Here is a 23,688-nt window from a genome sequence, read left to right on the forward strand (position 1 = left end):
CTGCAATTAGAATTTTACATTAGCTTTGTTAATGAAACGAAAAGATGGAGGGAAGATTATATATATCCCTGTCCTAAAAATCTTAGCATATCAAGAATAGGTAGAATATCATCAAATAATGACAGTGCATAATGGATATGATTTATGCAGAGTATGCACATTAATTAACTCCCATGCAGGGTACTGCAACCATCCATTTAGTCACAGGTTAAAGTAATTAATACAGTTCTTGCTATTGGAGAGGTTCCAGACCTTGGTCCCCAAAGATGTGACATGGCATTTTCATTAACTTAACTGGTTTCATTCATAAAAAATTGAAGAATTAATCCAATTAAAATGTAATGGAGGAATCACAATGTATTTTCCTCTTAAATCCATTTAAACATCTGTGAGAATCATGTATACTGAAGGGAAATATGAGAATGAAATTGCCTTTTGACTTTGAAATTTAATTAAAACAATCTGGTTGAAAAATCATACACGCTGAAAACTCAATGCCTGCATATGGATATTTAAATTAAAAAGGTCAACAGATGTCCTGTGAATCTGAGGACAATAAATATTGTTAAAGCTATTTTCTGGCTCTTCTTTTCCTCTTACATAAAAAATTGATATTCTAAATCTCTGAGCTGCTGACTAATTAAGCTCCAACTACTTCACAAACCACTTTTTTTTTTTTTTTTTTTTTTTGGGTGGGTTGGACACTGTAAAGAAGGACAGAGCTGTCTTTGTTGTCCAGCGGAGGCTGGGATCAGCAGGAACTGCTGATGTTCAGCATCCTTCACGTTCAGCCTGTGACAGCTATGGCCAGAGCTAAAAACAACTTCTGTCTGATATTGTTTTGCCTGGAATGTTCCAAGACTGAGCAGAGGAACGGTGACACCACACGTAGCCAGCCAATGTTCCCACAAGAACAAAGACTGTAAGTGCTAATTTGCATTTTTCTGACTGGTACACAATTCTCCTGGGAGGAGGATGCCTGTGCACTCACTGGATAATGATGAAAACCTGTTTCAATCAATAGTCTATAAAGCAAACCACCTTTCCATTCCTATAGCAGGACTCAAGCTAGGGAGAGCTTTAGCACTTCAACATTTAAACTATTCAGCCTTACTTTTAGGAAGCATTTTGTAAGGAATAGAACACTAACCCATACTGTTGCCAAACACTAGTATTTATTGTGACAGTGACAGTGACACGCCAAGTAATACCCACACAAATACATTATTTCTGCACCTACAACCATATTGTTCAAATTGTTTCTGATGAATAAGTTCCCAGTGCTGTAGGTGGCAGCTAATATGTGAAGTCCCCACACAGACCTTTTCCATCCTGTCACAACATTGAAAAAGCACGAGTGCACCTGCACTGCTGAGCTGAGTGTGGTGGGCTGCGTTTTCCACCAGTGGATAAAAGCAATTGTTGCCTTTTATTGGGCATCAACGTTGTTTAAATTCTGTTTTAATATTCTTTCAAATTCTGTTTGGCCGCCATAACAAAGACAGAAATGTAGGGGGTATATCATTTTCTCAGCTTTTTCCTTCCTGGGAATCAAGTCCTAATAACATGGCATTGATTATAATTCAGAGGTTCTTGTAACTCCGAAAGATTAAATTTCTCCTTTATTATGAAAGCAGGGATTTCAGAATTGTTTAAAAAAGAGCCTAAATCCTCAGGCAATACATGTGCATACTCATTTCCAGTACCCTTGCTTTTGTTTTGGAAATAACAGGAGACTTTCTGATAATTGTCAGTTTTATTTTTCATCTGCACAATTACACATGCCAATAGAAATGCAAGGATATTATTGCCAAAGTTTAGCTGCTTTAGTACTTCATAATTACTCAAATTGTTTTCTGCTAAGACCCAAAAATTCCAGAGCATTTCCAGCCTTGAGTTTATCCTGTAAAAGCAAAACACATACATGTGTTTGTGCTTATCTCATATTTAACTCAAATGCTTTTACTTGTGCTTTAAAAGGAGCTGCTGCAAAGAGACTGAAGGGTCTCTTCCAGTCTTTGCAGAAATCAGTGTACTACACTGATTTTTCAGTGTTTTATGTCGTCTCAGACAGAGACTTAAAAAGAAGGGAAAATGCCTCAAATGTAAAAATCATACCTTCAGTTTATAGTCAAAATCATCCATTGAATCAATGAATTTTCCAGGTTCCAGTTCTCCAAGTGGAAAAGGGTAATCTGTCCCCAAAATAACTTTGTCCTGGTAATAAAAAAGAATTGTACATTTTGTAGTAACATTAAACAATACAGTTTAAATAATATGGATATTAATACTTACAATATTATAGTAACATTAATATTATATTTTAAACTAATACGTTTTAATTTTTTCAGATTTTTAATTTTTTTTTAATTAACATTAAACACTAGAGCACATGCTTTCTGGAACGTATCATGAAGTACAAGAAATTAGATGTATATATTGGACTAGTTAATTATGAAAGTGAATATGAAGATCATAACTTCCACCAGGAAAAGAACAAAGCTTGAAAACAATGACTCAAGAGTTTTTTGGATGAATTTTATTTAGAAAAAAATGCAGGATATTTATTAATAATTTTTGTGCTATCTAACTGAAGTTATGGTATTTTAATTCTCACAAGCAGAAAGTTGAAAATGTAAATCCCAGGCCTCTGGCATGAGTGGCTATTGCTTGATTTAGAATTTGTTATAATGTTTAAACTCTGTTACCAGAGCTCAGTACTGAAATAGGGTGAAGAAAAAAAATCATTCAGTTATTATTTGAAATGGTTTTTCTTTTTGTCAAATGCTTTTTAAAAATTTTTTTAATCTCCACTAGATGTCACCCAAAAATCTCTGAAAGAGCCTACACAAACCTTCGCCCAAAATCTAAACAGAAGAGACACATTCTATTGTTCTCTCGTATGTTCTGTCTGTGTTCTAATTTATTATACAAGAATTAACATAGGAAAATTTATACCCTCTGTCTAATAAATCCAGTTCTGAGCATAGACTAAACAAAATAGATTTGGATGTGTGTACTTTGAAGGACCTAAATATATTCTTTTATTTATAATATTCAATACCAAGATGCTTTATTCCCATAAGAAAAACAGATGTCATGTATTTTGTGATAAAAAAAAAAAAAAACAACTAAACAACATACAGCATAGACTAAACAAAATAGATTTGGATGTGTGTACTTTGAAGGACCTAAATATATTCTTTTATTTATAATATTCAATACCAAGATGCTTTATTCCCATAAGAAAAACAAATGTCATGTATTTTATGATAAAAAAAAAAAACAACTAAACAACATACCAGGTTTATATGAGAAACTGGTTTTTTAAGTAAAAGAAAAGAAAACACAGAATTTGTCCATCTGTTTACTAGGGAAGGTCATGTAAGACAGGAAGGTTTGTATATTCTTATGTACATTTCCTACATACTATACCAGAAATAAATCCCACATCCTCACTGCCATAATATGTATTTTTCTTTTCCTCGCTATGTAGATATATTTTTCCCTCTGTTTGAAAGTACTTTACAGCTAATAATGGGATCTATTAATTAATAGTAAAATTAAGAGCTGTAAATCAGTAAGAAAAATTTAGAAGCAGCATTCTTGCTGTGCTCCCAGTGATCTTGGGCTGTTCATTTGTACCCTTTGAGCTTAGTTTTGTACCCATCTATAAAATGGGGGTTGCAATACCTGTCTTTAGCAACCAGCTTCAGAGGAGTGCTGTGAAGCCTCTGCAGATGAATAATGCTCCTACCATAAGGGGAGTACTATTATATTGCTCCAAACCATATCAACAAAGTCAATTTTCCCTAGAAGACTTGGAGGTCATTTCCTTAATTAGCACATCTCTCCTATTAGAGAGGAACATGGGGCTAATGATTAACCTCAGTGGACCCTGCTACTCAGCACAACTTTTTTCACAGTAATAAGGACCTAAATCTGAAAATGAATCTCAGAAAGCTTTAAGCATGACTTCATCCTCTTACATAAGGAAAAATTGTATTTGCCTTGAATTTTGCCTGCCTTCCTACTGCCATGATGCACCTGAAAAAAAGCCCAGAACGCTGTAGGCAGTTCAGCTCCAACTTCTGGCCAGAGAGTGCTTTGCCTTTGGATGATGACTCTGGAGGAATCACCATGGGGAAGTTTTTGCAGAGATGCACTGAATCATTTAATCCCATGTCAACCCAGTTCTTCACTTTTTATAGCCAGCAACGTTGGGGACTTTGTGTTTATTTGTATTCACCTCATGCTACCTCATCACAGGGGGAGCAAAGGACTGCAGCGATTCTGCGCTCTTACAAAATTCTTTCTCAGGAGTGTGTATTTCTACTTCCATCCCCAATTAACCTGCACCCCAAACTAAGAAGGGATGAGATTAAATGGACACGACTCATCACAGCTGTCAGTGGATTTTAACTCTGATCAGCTCGAGGCCAGCACGCCACGCGCTGGTGCCAGGCAGTGGCTGTTCCCCAGGGACCCAAAGCCATGTCCAAGCACATCTTCCCTAACATTGATCCCTTCCTGCACAGCTCGGAGATGTTCTCTGGAGACCTGGCCTATTTCAAACCTGCAGCTCACAAAGTTACAGTGTCAGCCTCAAGACTCCATCACATTGTTTTTAGCCCAGCATTTATTAATCTTATATGTGTTACTCTGCCAACACATCTCTGCGCTGAAAGCACTGAGATATTTGGTGGTTCTTTAAGCATTTGACTCATGGAGGGGTGTTATGTGAGAATGTCAACTTTCCTTAGAAAAAGAGGGAATTTTTAATCTTCATGGTTATAAAGTTTGAAATCGTGATGTGAATGTTTTTGTTTTCAAGGACAAGATGTCTTAGGCTATTGAAAAGAGAAAGTTCTCCTGAGTGTAAAAAACATGTTTTTGATATCTGACTCATGACTTCTCAGCACTGAGATTGCACCTGATATCACATTGTTTGAGCTCAAAATACTCAGAGGAGAATTAAAGAAGACACCAACATCCTGTGTACTATCCTGGACAAATTTTTGTGTTAAGACTTTTAATTTTAATAATCTGTTGGCAAAATAAATAAGACACCAGAGAGGCTAATGCTGAGTGACTTTTAGATTATCAAATTACAGTCCATAGTCTTTCTCTCCTCAAAATTCCAGTTGCAAAGACTAATCACAATTAAGGACCAGAGTCTATGTGTAGCTTCTTAGGATGAAAAGTAGCGAAATTAAAGTGTGGTGCAAAGACAGCAGCTTTCCCACAACAGCAATAATTTAGAGCAGCCTTGAGATGCAAAACTTCTGATTTTAAAGCAGAAGCACCCTGAGACTTGTGTGCTACACAAGTTCAGACAGAAAAAACTTCAATTCTTCAGCAATGGATTCAGCATCCTGTTGTACTTTCCCTCCTGATTTGCTCTTGTCATCTGCAGTTCAGCTTAACAGATTCAGATCACAAAAAGAATCTGTGGTCTCAGCCAGCCTGAGTCACACAGCTGCTGATTTACCAAGGTCTTTCTAACAATGGCAAAACATGTCTCCCAACATTTTAAAATGGGTAAAAGGAAACGAGTGATCTTTTCTCCTTGCAATGGCAATTCAAAATTCAAGAGCTAGACTCATCCTTGTGTACTAAAACTGCATGTACAAAGAAAATATACTTAGAATGAACATGGTCTGGATTTGGGGAGATTTCTCAGAAAACGAGGTAACACAGGCAAGTGTTGAGCTGTTACTCCATAAAGCCTTTGGGTGTCTTGTAGAATGGACATGCACATCACACAGAGTAAAATTTTAAAATCTGTTGTAAAAAACACCTTAAAGCCACTTGCTTTAAGCTACAGTTGATTCAAAAGATAATGCATATCAAAAACTACTGGGCTGTGGACTGTGATGTGTTTGCTATTTAGAGGTTGGTAACAGAAATTAAAAGAAATCAGTATTGGGTGGGAGCCCTAGTATTTTATCTGGTTACTAATTAATGCCTAAAATTAATCCCTGCCATAGAGATGGCAAATGCCACCTGAGTTAATACCCACTGATGTTATCAGAACTTTCCAGTACTGACATCTTATTTCAGATATTTTTGGAGTAAATTGACCTGGGTTTTATCTTACGTGTTTCTAATGGAAATAGGCTCCATGGCAGGCTTTTTGCACGTTTTATGGGGCTCCTTCCATAAGTCTATTTTTGGTTCAGCGTGGTTTAACCAAAAAGATGTTGTCTTCACTCCTTAGAGCTGCAGTATACGTGTACAAAAAGTATATGTATATGTACAAAAAGTTCCATACTATTGTTTCAAGCAGTAGTTGTGCTGTCACATGGCTGATTTTCTACAAATCTTCAAATGCAAAGTTTTCCTAAAAGGCACAAGTCCTGCAGGGGAGCTGCAGGCAGAACTCCAGTCCCAAAGTTACAGACTTCAGGTGCAACATCAACTGAAAACCCACAGATTTTAAAGTGTGATACCTGAGCTCACAGTACCACAGTAAAGAAAGCAATAGTGCTGCATTGCTATTTTTGTCTGGCCCAGGCAAGTCACTTCTGTACCTGTTCTAGAGCAGATTTATTGCAGTAACCTGCTCAGACTATTAGAAATGGGAAATGCACAGATTATTTTTTGTAGGAAAAACCCCAATCAGCTGAGTGGTGTTTGTGAACTTTAGTCATACAGGAGGCCCTGATGACAGCAACAGCCCCATACTGTGTGAGTCTAGTCACTGATGTACAGGAAATAGGACTTGTTGAGACAAGAAAATCCCTGTCAGAGCCTTCATTTCTGATTTGACATCTGGGAGGTATCTGCCTCTGGCTGCAGACACTGTGAGGTGCAGAGATCAAGGCACAAAGACAGGTATCTCATTGATTTGCAGTGATCCATTGGAAGCTGGCATGAGGGATGCCATCTTCAATCCCCTCCTGAGCATTTACTAAATGAGAAGGGATTATTTGAATGTTTTAAGATTTTTCTGTCCCATGCTGTACCTCATTTAAAAGGTTTGCTAAACTATTAAGATTTCTTTACAAACAACTAAAATACTTCTGCAAACCCATAATGTTTAATTGTCTCTCTGAGATACTCACAAAAGCTTTCCTTATTATTGATTTTTTTCTGTCTATAACTTCCCAAGTGGAAATACAATTTGATTTCTTCAAGCATGCACTTGAATTTGAAAATTAAGCCATTTGAAATCAGACTCCAAATTGAAGCAGTCTTTTCTTGAAGTCCTATCCTGAACAAGCTCAGAGAAGGATGGAACTGAGGTCGACAGTTCATGATTTCCTGGATTAAACCCACCATTTTAATAAATCCATAGGCTAAAAGCATTATCAACATGGCAGAAGCCCATCAATTTATTTCACTGGGTGACACTGTCTTGTTCCTTCTTTCTTCTTCTCTTCTCCTTTTGCTGTTTCCTGGAAAATTAACTGAAGAATGACTCACCCACTTCTAGAAGCACTAAAACTCACCTCTCCTACTACACTTGTTAGCAGCCTTAGTGCCCCACGGTCATGGACAAGAGAGTCTGTGTAAAATGAGCCAAGGTATTTTCTTGGATCCACCTTGTTATCCATGGCACACAAATCAGGGCGCACGTTGAAGCCATGGGAGATTCGACCCACTGTGTATGGAAAAGCTCCTCCTGCAAGAAGGAATTGTTAATAACTTTTAATAAGCTGTAAATATGTAAGAGGGAAAAAAGACACCTTATCACCAAAGATCCATAAGTTTTCCTGACAGCTCTTTAGAAAGAAAGTGTTCTTTATTCTTTTACCTTCATTAGCTTCTGTCTCTGTTTTTCTCACTTCTTCACTACTGTGATGCCCAAATTCCTCCTGCTGCTTTCTTAAGGTCCCTTTCCTTAAACCACCTGCTGCCTCCCCTTCCTTTTTGTTTTCCCTTAACTGTTGTACCAGTTCAAGCCCTGCAGGCTAGAGAGTGTTCATAAAAGCAGCTGATCTGTCAGACTGTTTTCTTTGGGGTGACAGTGCTCAGCTGGTGGCAGGCTTCACGTGGCGACCCCATTAGCTGAGATGCCAGAAAATACAACTGTGCCATGCTCAGCCAAAGAACAGGAGTTTCACATGGTACACTACTCACCTCCATGTGCAAAGCAAACTTTCAGCTTAGGGAATTTTTCAAAAATTCCTCCCATAATCATGGAGCAAATGGCCATGGTTGTTTCTGTTGGCATGCCTAAGAAGAAAAACATCTTAATTGTATAAGAGCTTTACTTTTTAAACGTCCTATTTGATTTTTAAATGTTGTTTTAATTGTCTTCCATTAACCTTGAGCCAACTGAAAAAGTGATAGTTGCAGGGCAGCTGCCAAAGGTCATGCATTATTTCCACTGGAGGGACACAGAGTTGAGCTCTAATTAACTGAAAGGAAAACACAGGCTTGGAAGTGAAGGTGTTCTGAATTCTAAGTACAGTTCTTACTCCATACCATTAGGACAGATGAGTATATAGACAGGTTGGATATGTCCTGAGATACCCTGTACAGGCCTGATTCCCGTTATCCTTGCTCAAAAACAAGTCTGGAATATGCCAGGGTGTCTTCTCACCTCTGCTTGTAGGTTTCTTTTGTGTGGAAAGTGGAGCAGATATGTTAATGATATTCCAACATAAATTTGGGGTTTGGTTACCACATGATGCCAGATCCTACAGTTTAGAACTAATCTGTCTCTCTCTTTGCTCTTGGCTGAGCTGGATGCTCAGTTAGGAAGAGAATAGGAATTTAGTTTCCTACAGCAGGCCTCAGCTTCTGATCACACCCAACATATTTAGAATATCATGCCATTTTAAACACCCAGCTTCAGACATGCAGCTTGAAATCAGGAATTGAGTTCCCCTCATTTATGGGGGAAACAACACCTATCCAGCTCAAAAGGTTATTTTTATTAATGTTTTACCATACACTCAGATGCAAAGCATTATTAGGCTTAGTAAGAAAATATTCTATTTTCACTTTGTTAAGTAAATGCAATAATTTTATTCTCTTCTTAAATCTGTGTTTTTGAGCCTGATCTCATTAAGACTGATACTTTTTCAAGATAATGCATTAGTGACTGGGACAGCATGATTTTCCAAGCAGAATGTGTATTGTATATATGTTGTGTATGTTTTTCAGAACTGGTGGTAGTGCAAAACCGTGCAAAAAAAACCAGCACAAAACAAAATGCATGAGGGTAGAATCAGGTCTCAACATTTCTGGGTAGCAGAATAACCATGCTCCTGTTATTCAGTGTTATGATTTACTATCAAATGGGGAAAAATGGAAACTTGATAATACCCCACATCTACTGAGAGCTTTCAAAGTACATGTTGCTTCAGCTACAGCTGCTGTAAAGTTAGATTTATTTCCTCTCTGATCAACCTGTTTCTAAGAAATAACCCAAGAAATTATAGGAAAAAATGGTTTTGCTTACTCCTTCATTTCCTCCTGTTATTTTTGAGGAGCTAGTTTCTGAGATGATTCACTTCTTCCTTGTTATCTGCTCCTTGTATTTAGGGCAAAAGAGAATACTATATTCTGTTGCTAGTCTGAATAAATTTAATTCTAAGTGTTTAAAAGAAAAGCTAAACAAGCTTAGAAACAAATGACTGCTGAATTTACACAATAGACTTAATCACAATACTAGATTAAAAAAAAAAAAAGAAAGTTTGACAGGAAAAATATGTAATTTTCTCTGTACTTGTACTTTACTTGGCAGCAATCTTCTGGGCATAATCCAGTTCATAAATGTAAGTTAAGAAAAGTAAATATACACTTACCTATTAGCCAGGGAAACCAGTATTTGGACATCCTCCCATCTATCTGCATGTCCCAGGGATGCACAAAGAGACAACAATTTAATTTCTCAGCAGCCTGCAGCAAAAAGAAAAGTTTAAATCTTGACTAACCATAGCAAAATGCATGTTAGATCTTAGTCATTCTTTTCAATGACCTGCAAATCTGTACTGAGCAGTAGTACTAGTAATGAAAATAGGCCCACAAGTAAGAACTATAATCAATAGTTGGCTATATTTACTTCTCTGGGCCATATTCTGAAGTCCTCACTCAGTTTCACAGCTCTTCCTGTGACTACAGGACTGGAAGCATAGATGAGCATAGACCTCTTTAGTGAACCAAGTGATAGAATCATTTGAGAATGGTTTTGCAGAATTGTTCCAGCTACATTCAGAAATTTTGAGTTGCACTACATTTGTCCACATTGGCCCTCTGCCTGGCTTAAAAAAATTCAAAAATATTCCTAATCCTTCCTAAGAATTCAAAATCTGGCTGTATTCTGATCAATAATCCACCTCCACCCAAGTAGAGTAATTTTTCCAAAACTACTGACATCTTTGGAAAGGCAAACAGAAGACTAGTGTTGGATGCTGACTCTGACTGTAATTTAACTGTGTGCTTAAATTTAAATACACACTCATCAGAGTCATTCATGTGCTTAACCAGGATTTAACAGCTTCGTTTTGTCAGATGTATTTCTGGACATGCTCTTGTTGCTAAGGAGATTATCACACATTTGAAAAATATGGGTTTATTTACCCATACATGCATAAATAAAAGCTGCAACTTTTGGATCATGGAGAATAATTGCCATCTACATTTGTAAACTAAAAATAGCAATTCAATAACTGGCGTGGTAGTTTGGCAAAGTTCATTATCCAATATGGCTTAATTTCATAATCTGTATTATCCAGAGATGTTTCTAAAAATGAAAGGGGTTACTTCCTACATGTGTGAAACATAAGCTGAAGGATGTACAGTATAAGAGAGAGATCCCAGAACAAGAGAGGGATCTCAGTAGCAGAGACATGGAGTTACTGGAGAGACTTCCAAGATGATGAAAGGACTGAGCATCTCTCCTGTGAGGAAATGCTGAGAGAACTGGGACTGTTTGTCCCCTAGAAGAAAAGGTTCGGTAGAGATCAGGCAATTTCAGGTTGCCCAGAGGGATTGTGGAGTTTCCGTCCTTGGAGATTTTTAAAAGCCACCTGGGCATGGTCCTGGGATCTGCCTGTAGGTGGCCCTGCTTGAGCAGGGGGCTGGTCCAGGTGGGCCCCAGAGGCCCCTCCCAACCTCAGCCATGCTGTGATTCCATAAATGTGGGCATCTCCAAGAGCAGATGTATCTGACTGTATATGGCCATAAAAACAAGTAGTCCAGGTGCTGCACCAACAGAGTTTTTGAATAAATTGAGCATCCTGCAAAATAACCTCTGTGAATCAATTCCAGGCTGACAACTCTAATAACTTGAGAATCAGATTCAGAATGGACACTGATTAAACCCCTAATTTAGATAAATGACCACCCTCATCTGGATCTCAGGCTATTTAATAAATGCTATCTATTAATTCATTTGATAATCAATACATTTAGTTTGGGAATTTTGGTCCTGTTTACATAGTTCTGTGTGGTACTTTGGTGCTATCTCAGGTATCTCTGATAATCTCAGAGGAGTTTATCAATAGGATTGGATACAGTAATTTGAACTCAAATGCAAACAGTGCAGAAAGGCTTTATTTGATATTGCACTTATCCTCACAAATCAAGGAGGCAGATCGACAGTGAGAACCTGTATAATAAAATAAAATTTGTTATTCATTATTATAAAACATTTTTCAGAATATGCTGTATCATTGCCATTATTCCTATAAAGAATTATCATTTACAATTAAAGCTGAGTCTCTCTGATCACTAAGCAAATTAGAAGACTCCAATGATGATTCAATGCACTCCAAGATATTTTTAGACAGATTTCTATATCACAGAATTCCCCCAAAGAAGGAAAGCAACAGCTACTCACAGCATAAATATCATAGAGCTCTGGGGCATTCAGGTCCCATTCATTGACATGAGATCCAATCTGCACTCCAGGAAATCCAAGTTCATTCACACAGCGATGCATTTCCCTCACAGCCAGCTCTGGAGCTTGCAGAGGTAATGTGCCCAGCCCAATAAACCTCTTGGGGTACTTCTTTACTGTAGCAGCTAAATCATTATTTAATATCTGAGCAAGATCTAAAGTGTCCTGAGGTTTGGCCTGGTAAGATATGAAGCAGAGCAGTACATTTAAATATAGTTCTCAAATGTTATCACCTTTGGAAGTTATTGGATAAATGTCATAGCAAACAACTGGTAGGGTTTGAATCCAAGTTTGCTTTACAGTTCTGAATAGCTGGAAAATAGTAGGGCTACATTCTGCCTCGCTTTAAAACCTCTGGGTACAGTTCTGCTTTTTCTCTTGAATATTTTATCAACTGCTGTTGCCTTTACTGCTGAGGATGAGTGCAATAAAGCCCAGGTTGCTGATGCACATAAGTACCTGGTCTTTTGTGTAAAGCAGTCCCCTGGTTTTGTTTATCCCCATGCAAAAATCTCAGTATATAATTTTTAGACATAGCAATGAATATTTACTCTCCAATTACTGGAACTGAAGAAATAAAAATAAGAAATGGAAGATGCTGGAACATGTGAATTCTACAGAGAAAACTTGAGCAAAGTTCTCTAACATTAAGAAGGAGATAACATCCGTAATTCTAATAAGGAAGTGCAATATCCATGCAATCAACCTCCGTTTCCAGCCCCCGCCCCCGCCCCCAATACATATTTAATGGAAAACATTCCCTTAGATACCAGAATAAAATTTTGAAGAGATGTTACTAACTAGAAATTCTGAATATCAGTGGTATTATATGTGGGCTTAGCACAATAGTTCTAAATGCACAAATCCATTTACATATAAGCATTGTGACCTGACATTGCTAAATAGTCAAACCAGAATACGTTGGGAACAACATTTTGCTGTGATTTATCTCCTCAGCCCGTCTTTATTTCTTTGAAGCATTCAAGATCACCACGTGGGGAACATAGGAACTTAAATTTGCTCCTGAATTTTAAGATTCAAAGCATTCTAGGTTAATGAATCCCATGCCACATTTAAAAGAAAGTGGGACAAGGCCACAAATACATCCTTTATGTCTTTTTTTTTTTTTTCCCTGAGAAAGTACTGATTGATGTCTAGCTTTCATGAAATGTGTACATATATGTCTGCCTACTAACCATGGGTTCATGTTGGATATATTTTTTCTCTCCATTTCCAGCTGCCTCCATAAGAAATTCAGTTGTTGTTTTATCTTTTCTCACTGGGTGTGCTCCCGTGTGGAGCTTTGCCAGGACATCCTGCAGACATCTTCTCATACCTGAACTCCTTTTTTGCCTTTTCGTTTTCACAGCAGAACAATTCTAGTGACTGCTTCAATTTATAGGAAGATGCCTTTGTATTTTAAAAATGTTGCTACATATGAATTACAAAATATGTTATTTGGAACCTACCCAGTAGCTGAACATTACAGGGACTGTGGACAGGACTTGGACGGTGACTCCTGAGTAAGAAAAAGCAAATATTAATGTTTCCTTTTTTATTGTCTGTTTTTGATAAATGTTATAAATAAGAAAGTACTTTGGTTTGAGAGGCAGAATGTAAAAGCTTTAATGATAAGATAGAGTGATTTAACAGTGACATAGAGAATTTTTTTTTTAATTAAGGATTATGGCAATAAACCTCATAGTGTATCAATTTATTAGGATTCAGATATTTTTTCTAAGTAGAAAGAAAAAACACTACCATATTCATACTAATTAATTCTTGAAATTAGGGTTTTTGATTTTAGAAGGATTTAGTATGCACATGTACAAATAATTAAAATAGCAATTTAATATTACTCTCACATGAATGAAACTGACATTTAACCAACAGAATACACTAAATCAAATTTACTTTGGGGTAAATTTGTCATATATATTAAATAAATAAATGAATTAGCCCAAAGATAAATAACATTATGTTAACAACGGTTGTTAAACAATGTTTTCCTAAGTGTTCCCAAAGCTATATTGTGTTAGGTCTCATTCATCTTGTGTCTGGACTACTGAGGTTGTAAATATAAAAAAATCTGCCTGTTTTCAGAAATAACTTTGATTTTAAAAATAAAAAGAATTAACTCCATGTTGTTTTGTTTCTGCTCAAACACAAATCTCTGTTATAATATTTTGTGTGACAGGTTACAGGAGTGAAAACAACAAACCTGGCAGACAAACAAAACAAACAATAAAGAGTAATTAGGACTTCACAAAATAGTTATATGCAAAACTGCTTTGTTTTGGTGTTTCTTTAGGTTTGTTTGTAATATTTTTGCACATATCTTGTCATGCTTAAAAAAATTTAACTTGGTTGTTAGTAGTAAAATTGCTACAACAAAAGATGGCAGAAAAAAACTCCAGGAGAATGAACTCTAGGAGAACTCTAAATGACTTGCCAAAATATTTGAATGATTAAAATGATATATCCTCCTCCTCAGAAGTTTAAGTAGGAAACAAGAGAAGAAGCTGACTCAGATTGCTGCAAGATCTGATTAATATTATGTACAGCAACAATGGTTTAGGGGTAAGGATTCAGTCTGCAAAATTACATAAATACTGAATTATTCAAGTTAGATCATCCACCAATATGAATACTTGATTAGTTTGTTGAGAACAGTATCCATTTTTCCACAACATCCAGTTTTCCACAACATCCATTGTATCTGCTTTCAATCCAGTTTTACACTTCTGAGCAAATTTAACATAAACCTTAAAGGTACATCTCCAAGCTGACTGTTCCTAGACATTAGCTTTAAGAAGAAGAATCAGCACAGAAAAGCCTCTACTTTTTTACCCTCTTTAACCTCTTTTACAAAGGAGAAAATAACAAGGAAAGGCAGTTAAGACTAACTGATACATTTTCTCAAACAAAATTGTGATGATTTGTGTCACAGAACTGTGATGTTAATTACTTTTACAGCTTGTTTTATTGAGTTACATGGATAGCTTGCTTTATTGAGTGGATCAAGACAGAAGTATGTACATCAATTAGACCTAGGACATATGACTGGGAGAGACTAATTGAGTCTCTTTGGTCCACTGGAGACCATTTCTTATTACTGGCAAGATTTCTTGGGCATTGCACAAACAAAGCCTTTAGCAACCAAGTTATCTCTCTGAGTTAAAAATAACTTTCAGTGACTGATTCTAGTTTTGTTCCGCTGGGAGACTCCTTGTATCTTTGTCCCAAAATTATGCCATGTTTGGAGGTTAAATTTTGGGTATGATCTATCTCAGCCTGTGTAAGAGAATGCAGTCTTTGAACTAAGTAGTTACAGCTTTCTAAACCAAAAAGGAATAAATGTAGTCCACAGTCTTTATCATTAGCTGAGCAGTAAGGATGAAAGAATTAAAAAAACCAAGACCTTTTTTTCCTCCCCACATAATTAATTGGCTGATGCCTGTATGTCTGGAGTGCTGTAATAAAAAGGGACATTTTTAGGACACAAGTCACCAGATGGTGCTGTAACATACAGGTTTAGATTTTTTTTAACCAAGTGAGCACTGTTTAGTTCATGAAGAAATATTGTGATGCTGCTTTCATGATACATTTTCTTTTCTGGAGAGCTGCTGCAAAAATTTGAAAAAACAATATCCTCCTGTGTTTTCCCTTTGTCTACAACAAATATATGGGGCAGAACTGCTTTGTAGAAACTTGCCATTAGTGCTGAGGGAAATATCTGAAAGAGAAAGATGCCCAAAGGCTATTTATGATCCACTGTGCAGTTGAGTGATTTGGTAATCCCCAAAATCCCTGAGCTAACTCAGAGAAACATTACAGCCTAGTCAAGTCATGACTCTATGATTCTGTGACAAGGCAGCATATTTCAGAGTTTGCAAAGTCTTTTTGGCATTCCCATTAAATGTCTAATGGTTGGAGTTTCAAATACTGCTTTTCCAGGGTGAAAATGAAGTATATGAAAATTGTATAAATTGTATTTACCTAAATTGCTCACTACCTGGTGGGTTCTCAAGCTAGCCTACGTTATGTGTTGCATTAAACCTCCCTAAGAAGAATAACCCAGACTATCTCCTAACACAGAATCACAGAATTATTTAGGTTGGAAAAGACCTCTAAGATCATTGATCCCAACCATGAATCCAGTTCTGCCAAGCCCGCCACTGAACCGTGTCCCCAGGCACCACATCTACACATCCTTTAAATCCCTCCAGGAAAGGGGACTACACCAGGGCTCTTCTAGGGCTTGACAACCCTTCTAGTGAAGAAATTTTTCCTAATACCTAATCAAAACCTTCCCTGGTGCAATTTCAGGCCATTTCTTCTTGTTTATTATTTGGAGAAGAGACCAACTCCCCACTGGCTACAACCTCTTTCATGTGCTTGTCAAGGGTGATAAGGCCTGAGAGGAGGAAGAAATAATCATAAAGATGCTACTTGTACAATATCTGCTCTTTTAAGCAATTCTAGTGTTTGTTCCATATGAAAAGTTGAAGATATTCAAGTTGTGTCCACTGGGAAACTGATGTAGGAACTATTCAGGACTCAATCTAAGAAAAAAATTTAATCTTTAGTAACATAATATTTCTCTTACAAGAGTAATTTGGAATTACAGTGTTAATAAGAACTAGCAAAAATAATCGATCTGCCTAGAAATTCCTTTCCCTCATCCTCAGTCTCCCATCTTACCAACCTTATTTAGTGGCTTGCATCTAACATGATGGAAAATAAATTTGCAAATTTGGCATCTGGTTAAATTTCTAAATGAGGAAAACTCCTTTTTCTGACAGAGCAATTTTACCAGTTCTCTAGACTCAGAGTCCTAGAGCAAAACCACAGAATGAGGCTGCAACATGGCTAAACAGAAAAAAGGTATTAGAAAAGGAAACGGACAAACAAGAAATCCTATGTGTAAAAAGAATGTTTTTAATATTTGTAAGAAAAATGAAAGGGCTTCCTCCTCCTTTGTGAATCATTTTAACTGGAATGTATGGTGCCATTTCAAGTCCAGGGTCAGTCATCCTTACTTTTGTCAATGAGTTCCTTAATGCCTTAAATCCTACCAAAATTTAAAAATTCTAGTGGGGAATAAATTGCTACTGAGAATGAGGAAAGTTATGGGCACAGGTTCCTTCTGAGTATAAAGCACATCAGTTACCAATTACTTTCAACAAATTTAAATGAAAGAACTTTTATGTTAAACCTTTTTTTGATATTGTTGTTGAACACTTTCATATGGACTGACAGAGAAGTTGTTATTCTAAGTGAAGCACAATGATTTGAGTTCCTTTGTGGAGGTACCTGACTGGTCCATCTCTTTAATCCGTACTTCTGGATCCCAGCAGTTCTCTTGAATAACTCTAAAAACCTTTCCATCCTTCATCATCTTTGCCTGTCCCTGTGAAATGACATTTTCATATATTATAAATGTGACAAAGTAGTACCTGCTAATTTATAGTCTCTTGATATATTGTGCTCCTTACAGAAATTCAGTGGCAAAATTTTGATCTTTTATTTCTATTCAGTAGGTATCTTTAAAGAGAAACTATTTTAAAAAGAGATATGAATAAAACAGTCATTTGTAGTTCTGATTTAATTCTTCAGAATTATAAAAAATCCCCTTCCTTCTGCAATGTACATCACTGTATATTTATTTGGAAGAGATACCAGAGGTACCTTAATCCAAGTTTATCCTGAAACCAAATTTTGACATCAAAACAATGCTCTAATTAAATCTGTGCTAAATTTTCCCCTTGGGTATGTGCGTGTTCTTTAAAAGTCAATAGCATCACAATGATTCCAGTAACTACAGAAATAATTGTGTAACACAGTTAATTTCAGTCCAGTGATTTCTTATCACCAGTGATACTGAGACAAAAGGAGACCTATTGTGTTGTCTTCAGATTATGTTTTCTCCTTGGTAAGAAAAGAAAAAATTGAAGAATTTGGGAAAGAAAAGTCCCAAGCAAAACTTATACACAGTATAAACCCATGACCTAAAGTAGTGTAAAACCCTTCTCATATGCCACCAATTACCAGACTTAGGAAGTTCAGAATGTTATCACAGTCATGAAATTTGTTCCTTTATCAGCCTGGAAACTTTGGAAATGTCATATTTGTTTGATTTGTGAATTGTTCAAAGAGAGGCAGGGTCAAACATTAAGGAAACTGTCTGTTACAATTAGGGGTGCCCACCAGCTGCTGCAGACACACCAAGATTTCTGATGGCTGGCACAGATGGATGAGATACAATTCACCAACAGCTGCAAGCCCTGAGTATTTCTTGGTTGTTTTAATCTATTGCAGGGGTAAATGGAAAGTCAGAGGATCCCCGAGTGCTGTGCACGTGGGGTGGGTCAGTGCAGTCATGCAGCAGAGGCACTGGGCAGAAAACACACTCCATCTGCAGGTAAAAACTGAAAGCCACACAAGAAAACCCAGCAGCTATTCCTTCAGCTTCCCTGTAAACAAGAGCTGAGGGCTAGGAAGTCTTTGGGCCCTTCAAAAAAGAGATTTTTCTCTCTCTCCAAAGACCACTTTATTTCCTCACAAAATTGGTCTTATTTAGGATCCTGTCAATTTTTCTAAAGAAAAGAACCTGTTAAATCAGAATATTTACTACTAGTGTGCTCATCTGGGGGAGCGGGGGGGTTCTGTCCCCCTCTTCTGAGAACTCAAACTGTTGTTAACCTTGACTTTGTTACTACCTTCATACATCATTCACAAATATACTGTCCTAATGAATATTTTAAAGCCCTCCTCCACAAATCTAAGTGTGCTGCCTTGGCAACCTGTCAAGTTACTTGTTAGCTGTATCATGGGTTGTGAAAATTACTTGAAATACTACAACTACAGGGTCCTGATCCCCTGGTGAAATACGTCAGGTTCTTGTAAAACTGGTTTTCCAACCTGATGGAGAGGTTTATTGTAGCCATACACTCAAATCCATTAAGAAAAGTTTAGTGCATTGATACAAATTGTCCAATAAACAAAAAAACATTTGGTGTGAGAAAAAAAAACACAGTGGAACCAAGAACTTTATCACATATTAATAGGTCACATGGACTTTACTGTTCCATTCTATTCTATACTTCTCTACTTCATCCCATCCTAAAAATTATCTAATATTCAATTTTTTGATCAATGTATGTGGAGATTAAGAGAGAGAGACATTTAAAAATTAAGTCCTGCAGGCTGATTTGGTTCAGCAAACTACATTGAAAATTCTGTCCTCACTAAACTACTCAGTCACATCCCAAATCGCACTTTTAAAATATGCACGTAATTATTTTCTTCCAGTTTGACCCTGATGCTTCTTTAAAGAATTATAAGGGAGGCCTTTGGGTTTTTTTTTTAAAAATCTTAGGAGTTAAGATCCCCAGCTCCACAAGTCTGAACAGGATTTTATTTTGCCATGCACTTTTTGTCACGCAGAATTTCCAGACAGAAGTAAGCCGGATGGAATTCTTGGCAGAGCATGTAAGACCATTATTGACTTGCCACAAAGTTCCTCTGCAGACTATTTTTAGCACAGAATTTTAGCATCAGACCTGTAACAAAATCACCAGAAATGTGTCCAGTCCCTGTCTCCTTCCTGCAGCTGCCATGTATCCCAAAATCTGTGCCATCCATGCTTTGGTTTCGCAGGTGGCTTGTTTTTGTTTATTGAAATATCAGTCCCTTTTGGGTTTGCTTCTCATACAGATGCATCTAACTCAACCCAAATCTGTATGTAATCTGCTTTAGCCTGACCTATCTTGTTGGAAAGACTTTCTCAGAGCCATCATTCCAAGTGTTAAAGTGAGATGATAAAGAAGAATGGATGCTGGTTCATACAAGAGAGTGTGAGTTTCATCTTCCAGGCAAAAGGTTCTGCTGAGGCATATTAGGACTTGGCCTGATACTACTGCATGGGAAACAGACCTCTAGAGAAATCTGTATCAAAGACAGAACCAATCTTATTGCCATTTTGCTTCTCAAGAGATCTCCTGTGAGTTTCTATTCCTGATGATGACACAAGATCAGCTCTGAGCACCAAAGAGCCCAAACCTTGCAGTGATGATCCAGCTGTACCCATCCACCGTATCCATATCTCTGCGGAGGAAAGAAGAGAAAGCCAGGGATAGTTAGCTCTCTGCAGTAGTAATAATAATAACAATAATAATTGCAGTTCTTACAAGAATGCCTCATTCAGGACAAACACTTACACGTGCTGAGCTTTGAGCCAGCGTAGCCTCACTGACGTCAGCAGAAGTGCTGAAGCGTAGCTGGACTGGACTAATGGTGTTTGTAGAGCTGGAATTTTAGTTTCCAGTTCAACAACATTCTTAAATAACTGCTTTAGAAATGCTTAAAGTTGCTTACTACATTGAGGTTCTAACTGAAATAATTTTGACACTGAAAACATTAAATTAAGCATCTGGCAGTGTGAAAATTGAGACAACTTTCCAATCTGTGATCAGTTAATCATTAGCACAAAGACGCATTGATTCCACTTTTCAGCTTCCATGACTCAGCAGCAGGAGTGAAGGTCAGCCTCTCGTCTATTAATATTTAAACAGGGAAGAGAAGCTAAAAAGGAGAAACTTAAATGCTCATTGATTCTTTCAGAGAGATTCAGAATTGTTCATGCAAAAAATGCAAAATCTACACAAGATGCTGATTTCCTTTTACTTTCATAAATTATCAATTAGAAAGGAATGAACTCTTGAAATCTCTGAGTGAAAACAATGCTCATAATTCCCATTCCTCCAAAAAAAGAAACATTAAAAATGAAATTAAGTCAGAGCAGGCATTTGTTTTGCTGAAGTGTAAACGATTTGGACACAGTCCTGAATTTCCTGTGATACCAAATCATCACTTAGTGCCACTGTGAGCTCTCCTAATGTGGGTGTGAAGAGCCAAACCTCCTGACCTCAGCCAGAGATGCAGTCACTGAGGCTGCGTGCTCTGTTTAACTATGCAACCATGTAAATTTTATTTAAATTTATACATTTAAAGGTTTATACACATGTAAAAATACTGAAATTTTGGGAAAGTTTAATGAGTGAAAACTAATGAGAATTTAAAACTAGATCCATGCTAATTGCAGTTGTAAGCTGAGCAGAAAACAAGTACCTGAAATGGGTACTGAAGGAGCCCACATGCAATAGAGAAACTCACTGGTTTTCAACTTATTTTATTCTTTCTTCCCCTCAGGTATTAGTTGTAGGTATTGACAATCCATATCTACCTTTTCTGTGATTTTCTATAGTTGTGATATTTTCCTAGGCTGTAAAATCAGTATCCTGGCAATAGAATTTTCTAGTTTGAAGGTCCAGTATTTACAAAGCTGGAAACATGAAAGAGAAGTTTAGCACTAAATAAATGTGTGCATGTTAAGATGCCTCATTGGTTTTCCTTGCATGATCTGTGTTAATGGCTTGAATTTCCAGAGGACTCCAGGGAATTCTGAGAGTTGTTTTCTACTCTGAGCCCATTAATAAACCATTGAATCGCTCAGAACAGAGGGGAAAAAACCTAGCAGGTGGAAATTAAATTTTAAAAATTTGGTATTTGCCTCTTTATCTCTGTTTAAAGAAATGCAGTGCTGGCCCACAGTGTCTAACATTAGTGAATTTGGTCTTGATGTACATCTGTGAACATCAAGGAATTCTTGGGGTCATTTTATCTCCGTGAACTTATTGCCCTTTTAAAGTACTCACAGAAAAAAATATTTAATTTAAAAAACCCCAACATATAACATCAGAATGAAGGAATTCTATAGGTGTTTTTATGAAGTTATTGCACAAAGACAACAAAATCTGAAATGTGCAAAAGCAACCTGTCTTTCTAGTGTAGATATTTAAACTCCTATCCATTTAAAACAGACATAATTATTCTAAAAGTATCTGTATCCTCACCTACATTATGCAGTGTATGTGTTTTTCATCAGGAGCTGTTATTATTACAAATAGGGTGTTCAAATAGATATTTATAAAAACCTCCCTAGCCAAACAAGGAAACAAACATTCCTTTCCAGGAGGTTTTGTGCATAATGATGTTATTTTTCACAACTAATGAAGAAATAATCCTATGTATGTTTTCAATGCCAGGTTTTCTCATGACTTTTTTTTTCTAATATGCTGTTTACATTTCCCAGCTGCTCTCTCTCTAATATTGACTGAAACTGGACTGCTTAAAATCACAGAAACCCAGAGCTAATAGATATGAAATCCTTTCAGATTGATTACATTAAAACCTAACTGACATTTTTCATTCTAAAATGCATTTCACAGGATCATGAAAAATATTGTGGACAAGAATAAATTTATGACACTGAATAATAACAACAACAACAATAACAACAACAACGATAGGTTAACAGAAATTCACTTATACCTTCAGTGTTCTGACAACTGAGATTTTCTATTTTAAATACAACAGGCTACTTTTTTCCAGTAACTGAAAAAATAACATATATTAGTAAAATGATCATCATCAATTAGCTGTACTTAGAATGACCCCACTCCCACTGAAGTTAATGATTTCATGCCTGTGGGGATAATGATGTGAATGAATTTGTCTTACTTAACATTAATTTTGTCTAATATTTGATTATTTATTTTATTTGAAACAAAAATGAATATAATTTAGGAATGGAACAGAACACCTCTATTTTTATCAAGAAAGTGGAATTTATACCTTATTATTCAAAAATTTGGTGTCTCAAAAAACTCAAGAAAAACTTTAAGAATTGCTTCAGAATAAATAAAAAATGGGAAACGGAGCCCAGTTTTACATCCCATTCTGACTGGACTCCTGCTTTTCAAAGTAGCGCAATACAAATATTTTACAGTTGGAAAAAACCCCCAAATTAGACAAAAACCTAGAGATATTTACCCCAGAACCCTTCATTCATTTTTCTTTCCAAAATCACATTGGTAGAAATGGTGGCTGATAACATAAGGCACTGAATATCTAAACTCTTATTACCTTTTTCAGGTCAGGCCATTCCTTAGGCAGAATGTGGCTATGAATATCAATTTTCATTTTTGACGTGCCAGAGGAGAAATACTCCTTCAGTGCTAATGTTTTGTGTGTCAGTGCTGCTATCCCTGCTGTCCCTGGGTCACAGGTTATTCACTTTGGCTGCTGTCCAGATCCACCTGCTGTCCTATCAGGGGAATGGGGTACAGTGGCCAACCAGGGAGCCTAATTCCAGAGGAGTGGCTCTTCAAAAGAACAAAGAGTTTGAGCAGAACGTCCCGAGGGCAAAGGGAAAATACTTGAGCAGCTGACTGAGGGCAAAGGGAAAATACTATGAAGGCACTATGAAGGGATTTATTTTACACAGCATCTAAAATGTCAAAAATAAGTCAATAAAATTGAGTCAGTATAAATGTATTAAGCATGCTGACTTGAATTTCCTCCTTTCTCTCTCTTGCTTGTGAAATTATTTGTAGAGGGCACATAATACACCCTTGGGAGAGTCAGACATCCTCATCTATTCTCTTTTTTTCTCTTGCATTTTCTTTAAAGTTATAGTAAAACCCCTCAAAAATACTGAATTTTAGCCAAATCTATGCTCTGCATTTTATATTCCCCCTCCTCATCATTGGTTCACTCAGGATATTTACACAAGCTACTGCATAATGGTGCACCATCTTGAGGTGCAGCATCAAGAGGCCTCAATTATACAGTAATACATAGATGTATTTCAAATATAACAGATTCTGCATCCTAAGTTAAGCTTAACTGGAGCTATTTCAGATTTCCTGTGAAACTACATCTCATCTTTTGCCCTTTACTCAATTTAGAATTACACTTTGCTTAAG

The 23,688-nt window shown here is 36.7% G+C and overlaps 1 protein-coding gene across 1 annotated transcript; it reads right to left on the reverse strand.

Moving 5' to 3' along the window:
* Positions 1 to 1,742: 1,742 nt before the first annotated feature.
* On the reverse strand, positions 1,743 to 22,903 carry ACMSD (aminocarboxymuconate semialdehyde decarboxylase). Its single transcript, XM_041473285.1, has 10 exons — positions 22,847 to 22,903; positions 19,922 to 19,966; positions 17,174 to 17,270; positions 13,327 to 13,376; positions 11,798 to 12,034; positions 9,762 to 9,855; positions 8,086 to 8,181; positions 7,455 to 7,627; positions 2,119 to 2,217; positions 1,743 to 1,903 (listed from the first exon to the last, which is right to left on the reverse strand). Exons 1-10 carry the CDS (start codon positions 22,901 to 22,903, stop codon positions 1,841 to 1,843), a joined length of 1,011 nt encoding a protein of 336 aa, XP_041329219.1. The 3' UTR covers positions 1,743 to 1,840.
* Between the last annotated feature and the right edge of the window lie 785 nt (positions 22,904 to 23,688).

The sequence above is a fragment of the Pyrgilauda ruficollis genome, unplaced genomic scaffold, assembly GCF_017590135.1.
Source record: "Pyrgilauda ruficollis isolate IOZ18807 unplaced genomic scaffold, ASM1759013v1 scaffold3, whole genome shotgun sequence".
Classification (NCBI taxonomy): Eukaryota; Metazoa; Chordata; class Aves; order Passeriformes; family Passeridae; genus Pyrgilauda; species Pyrgilauda ruficollis.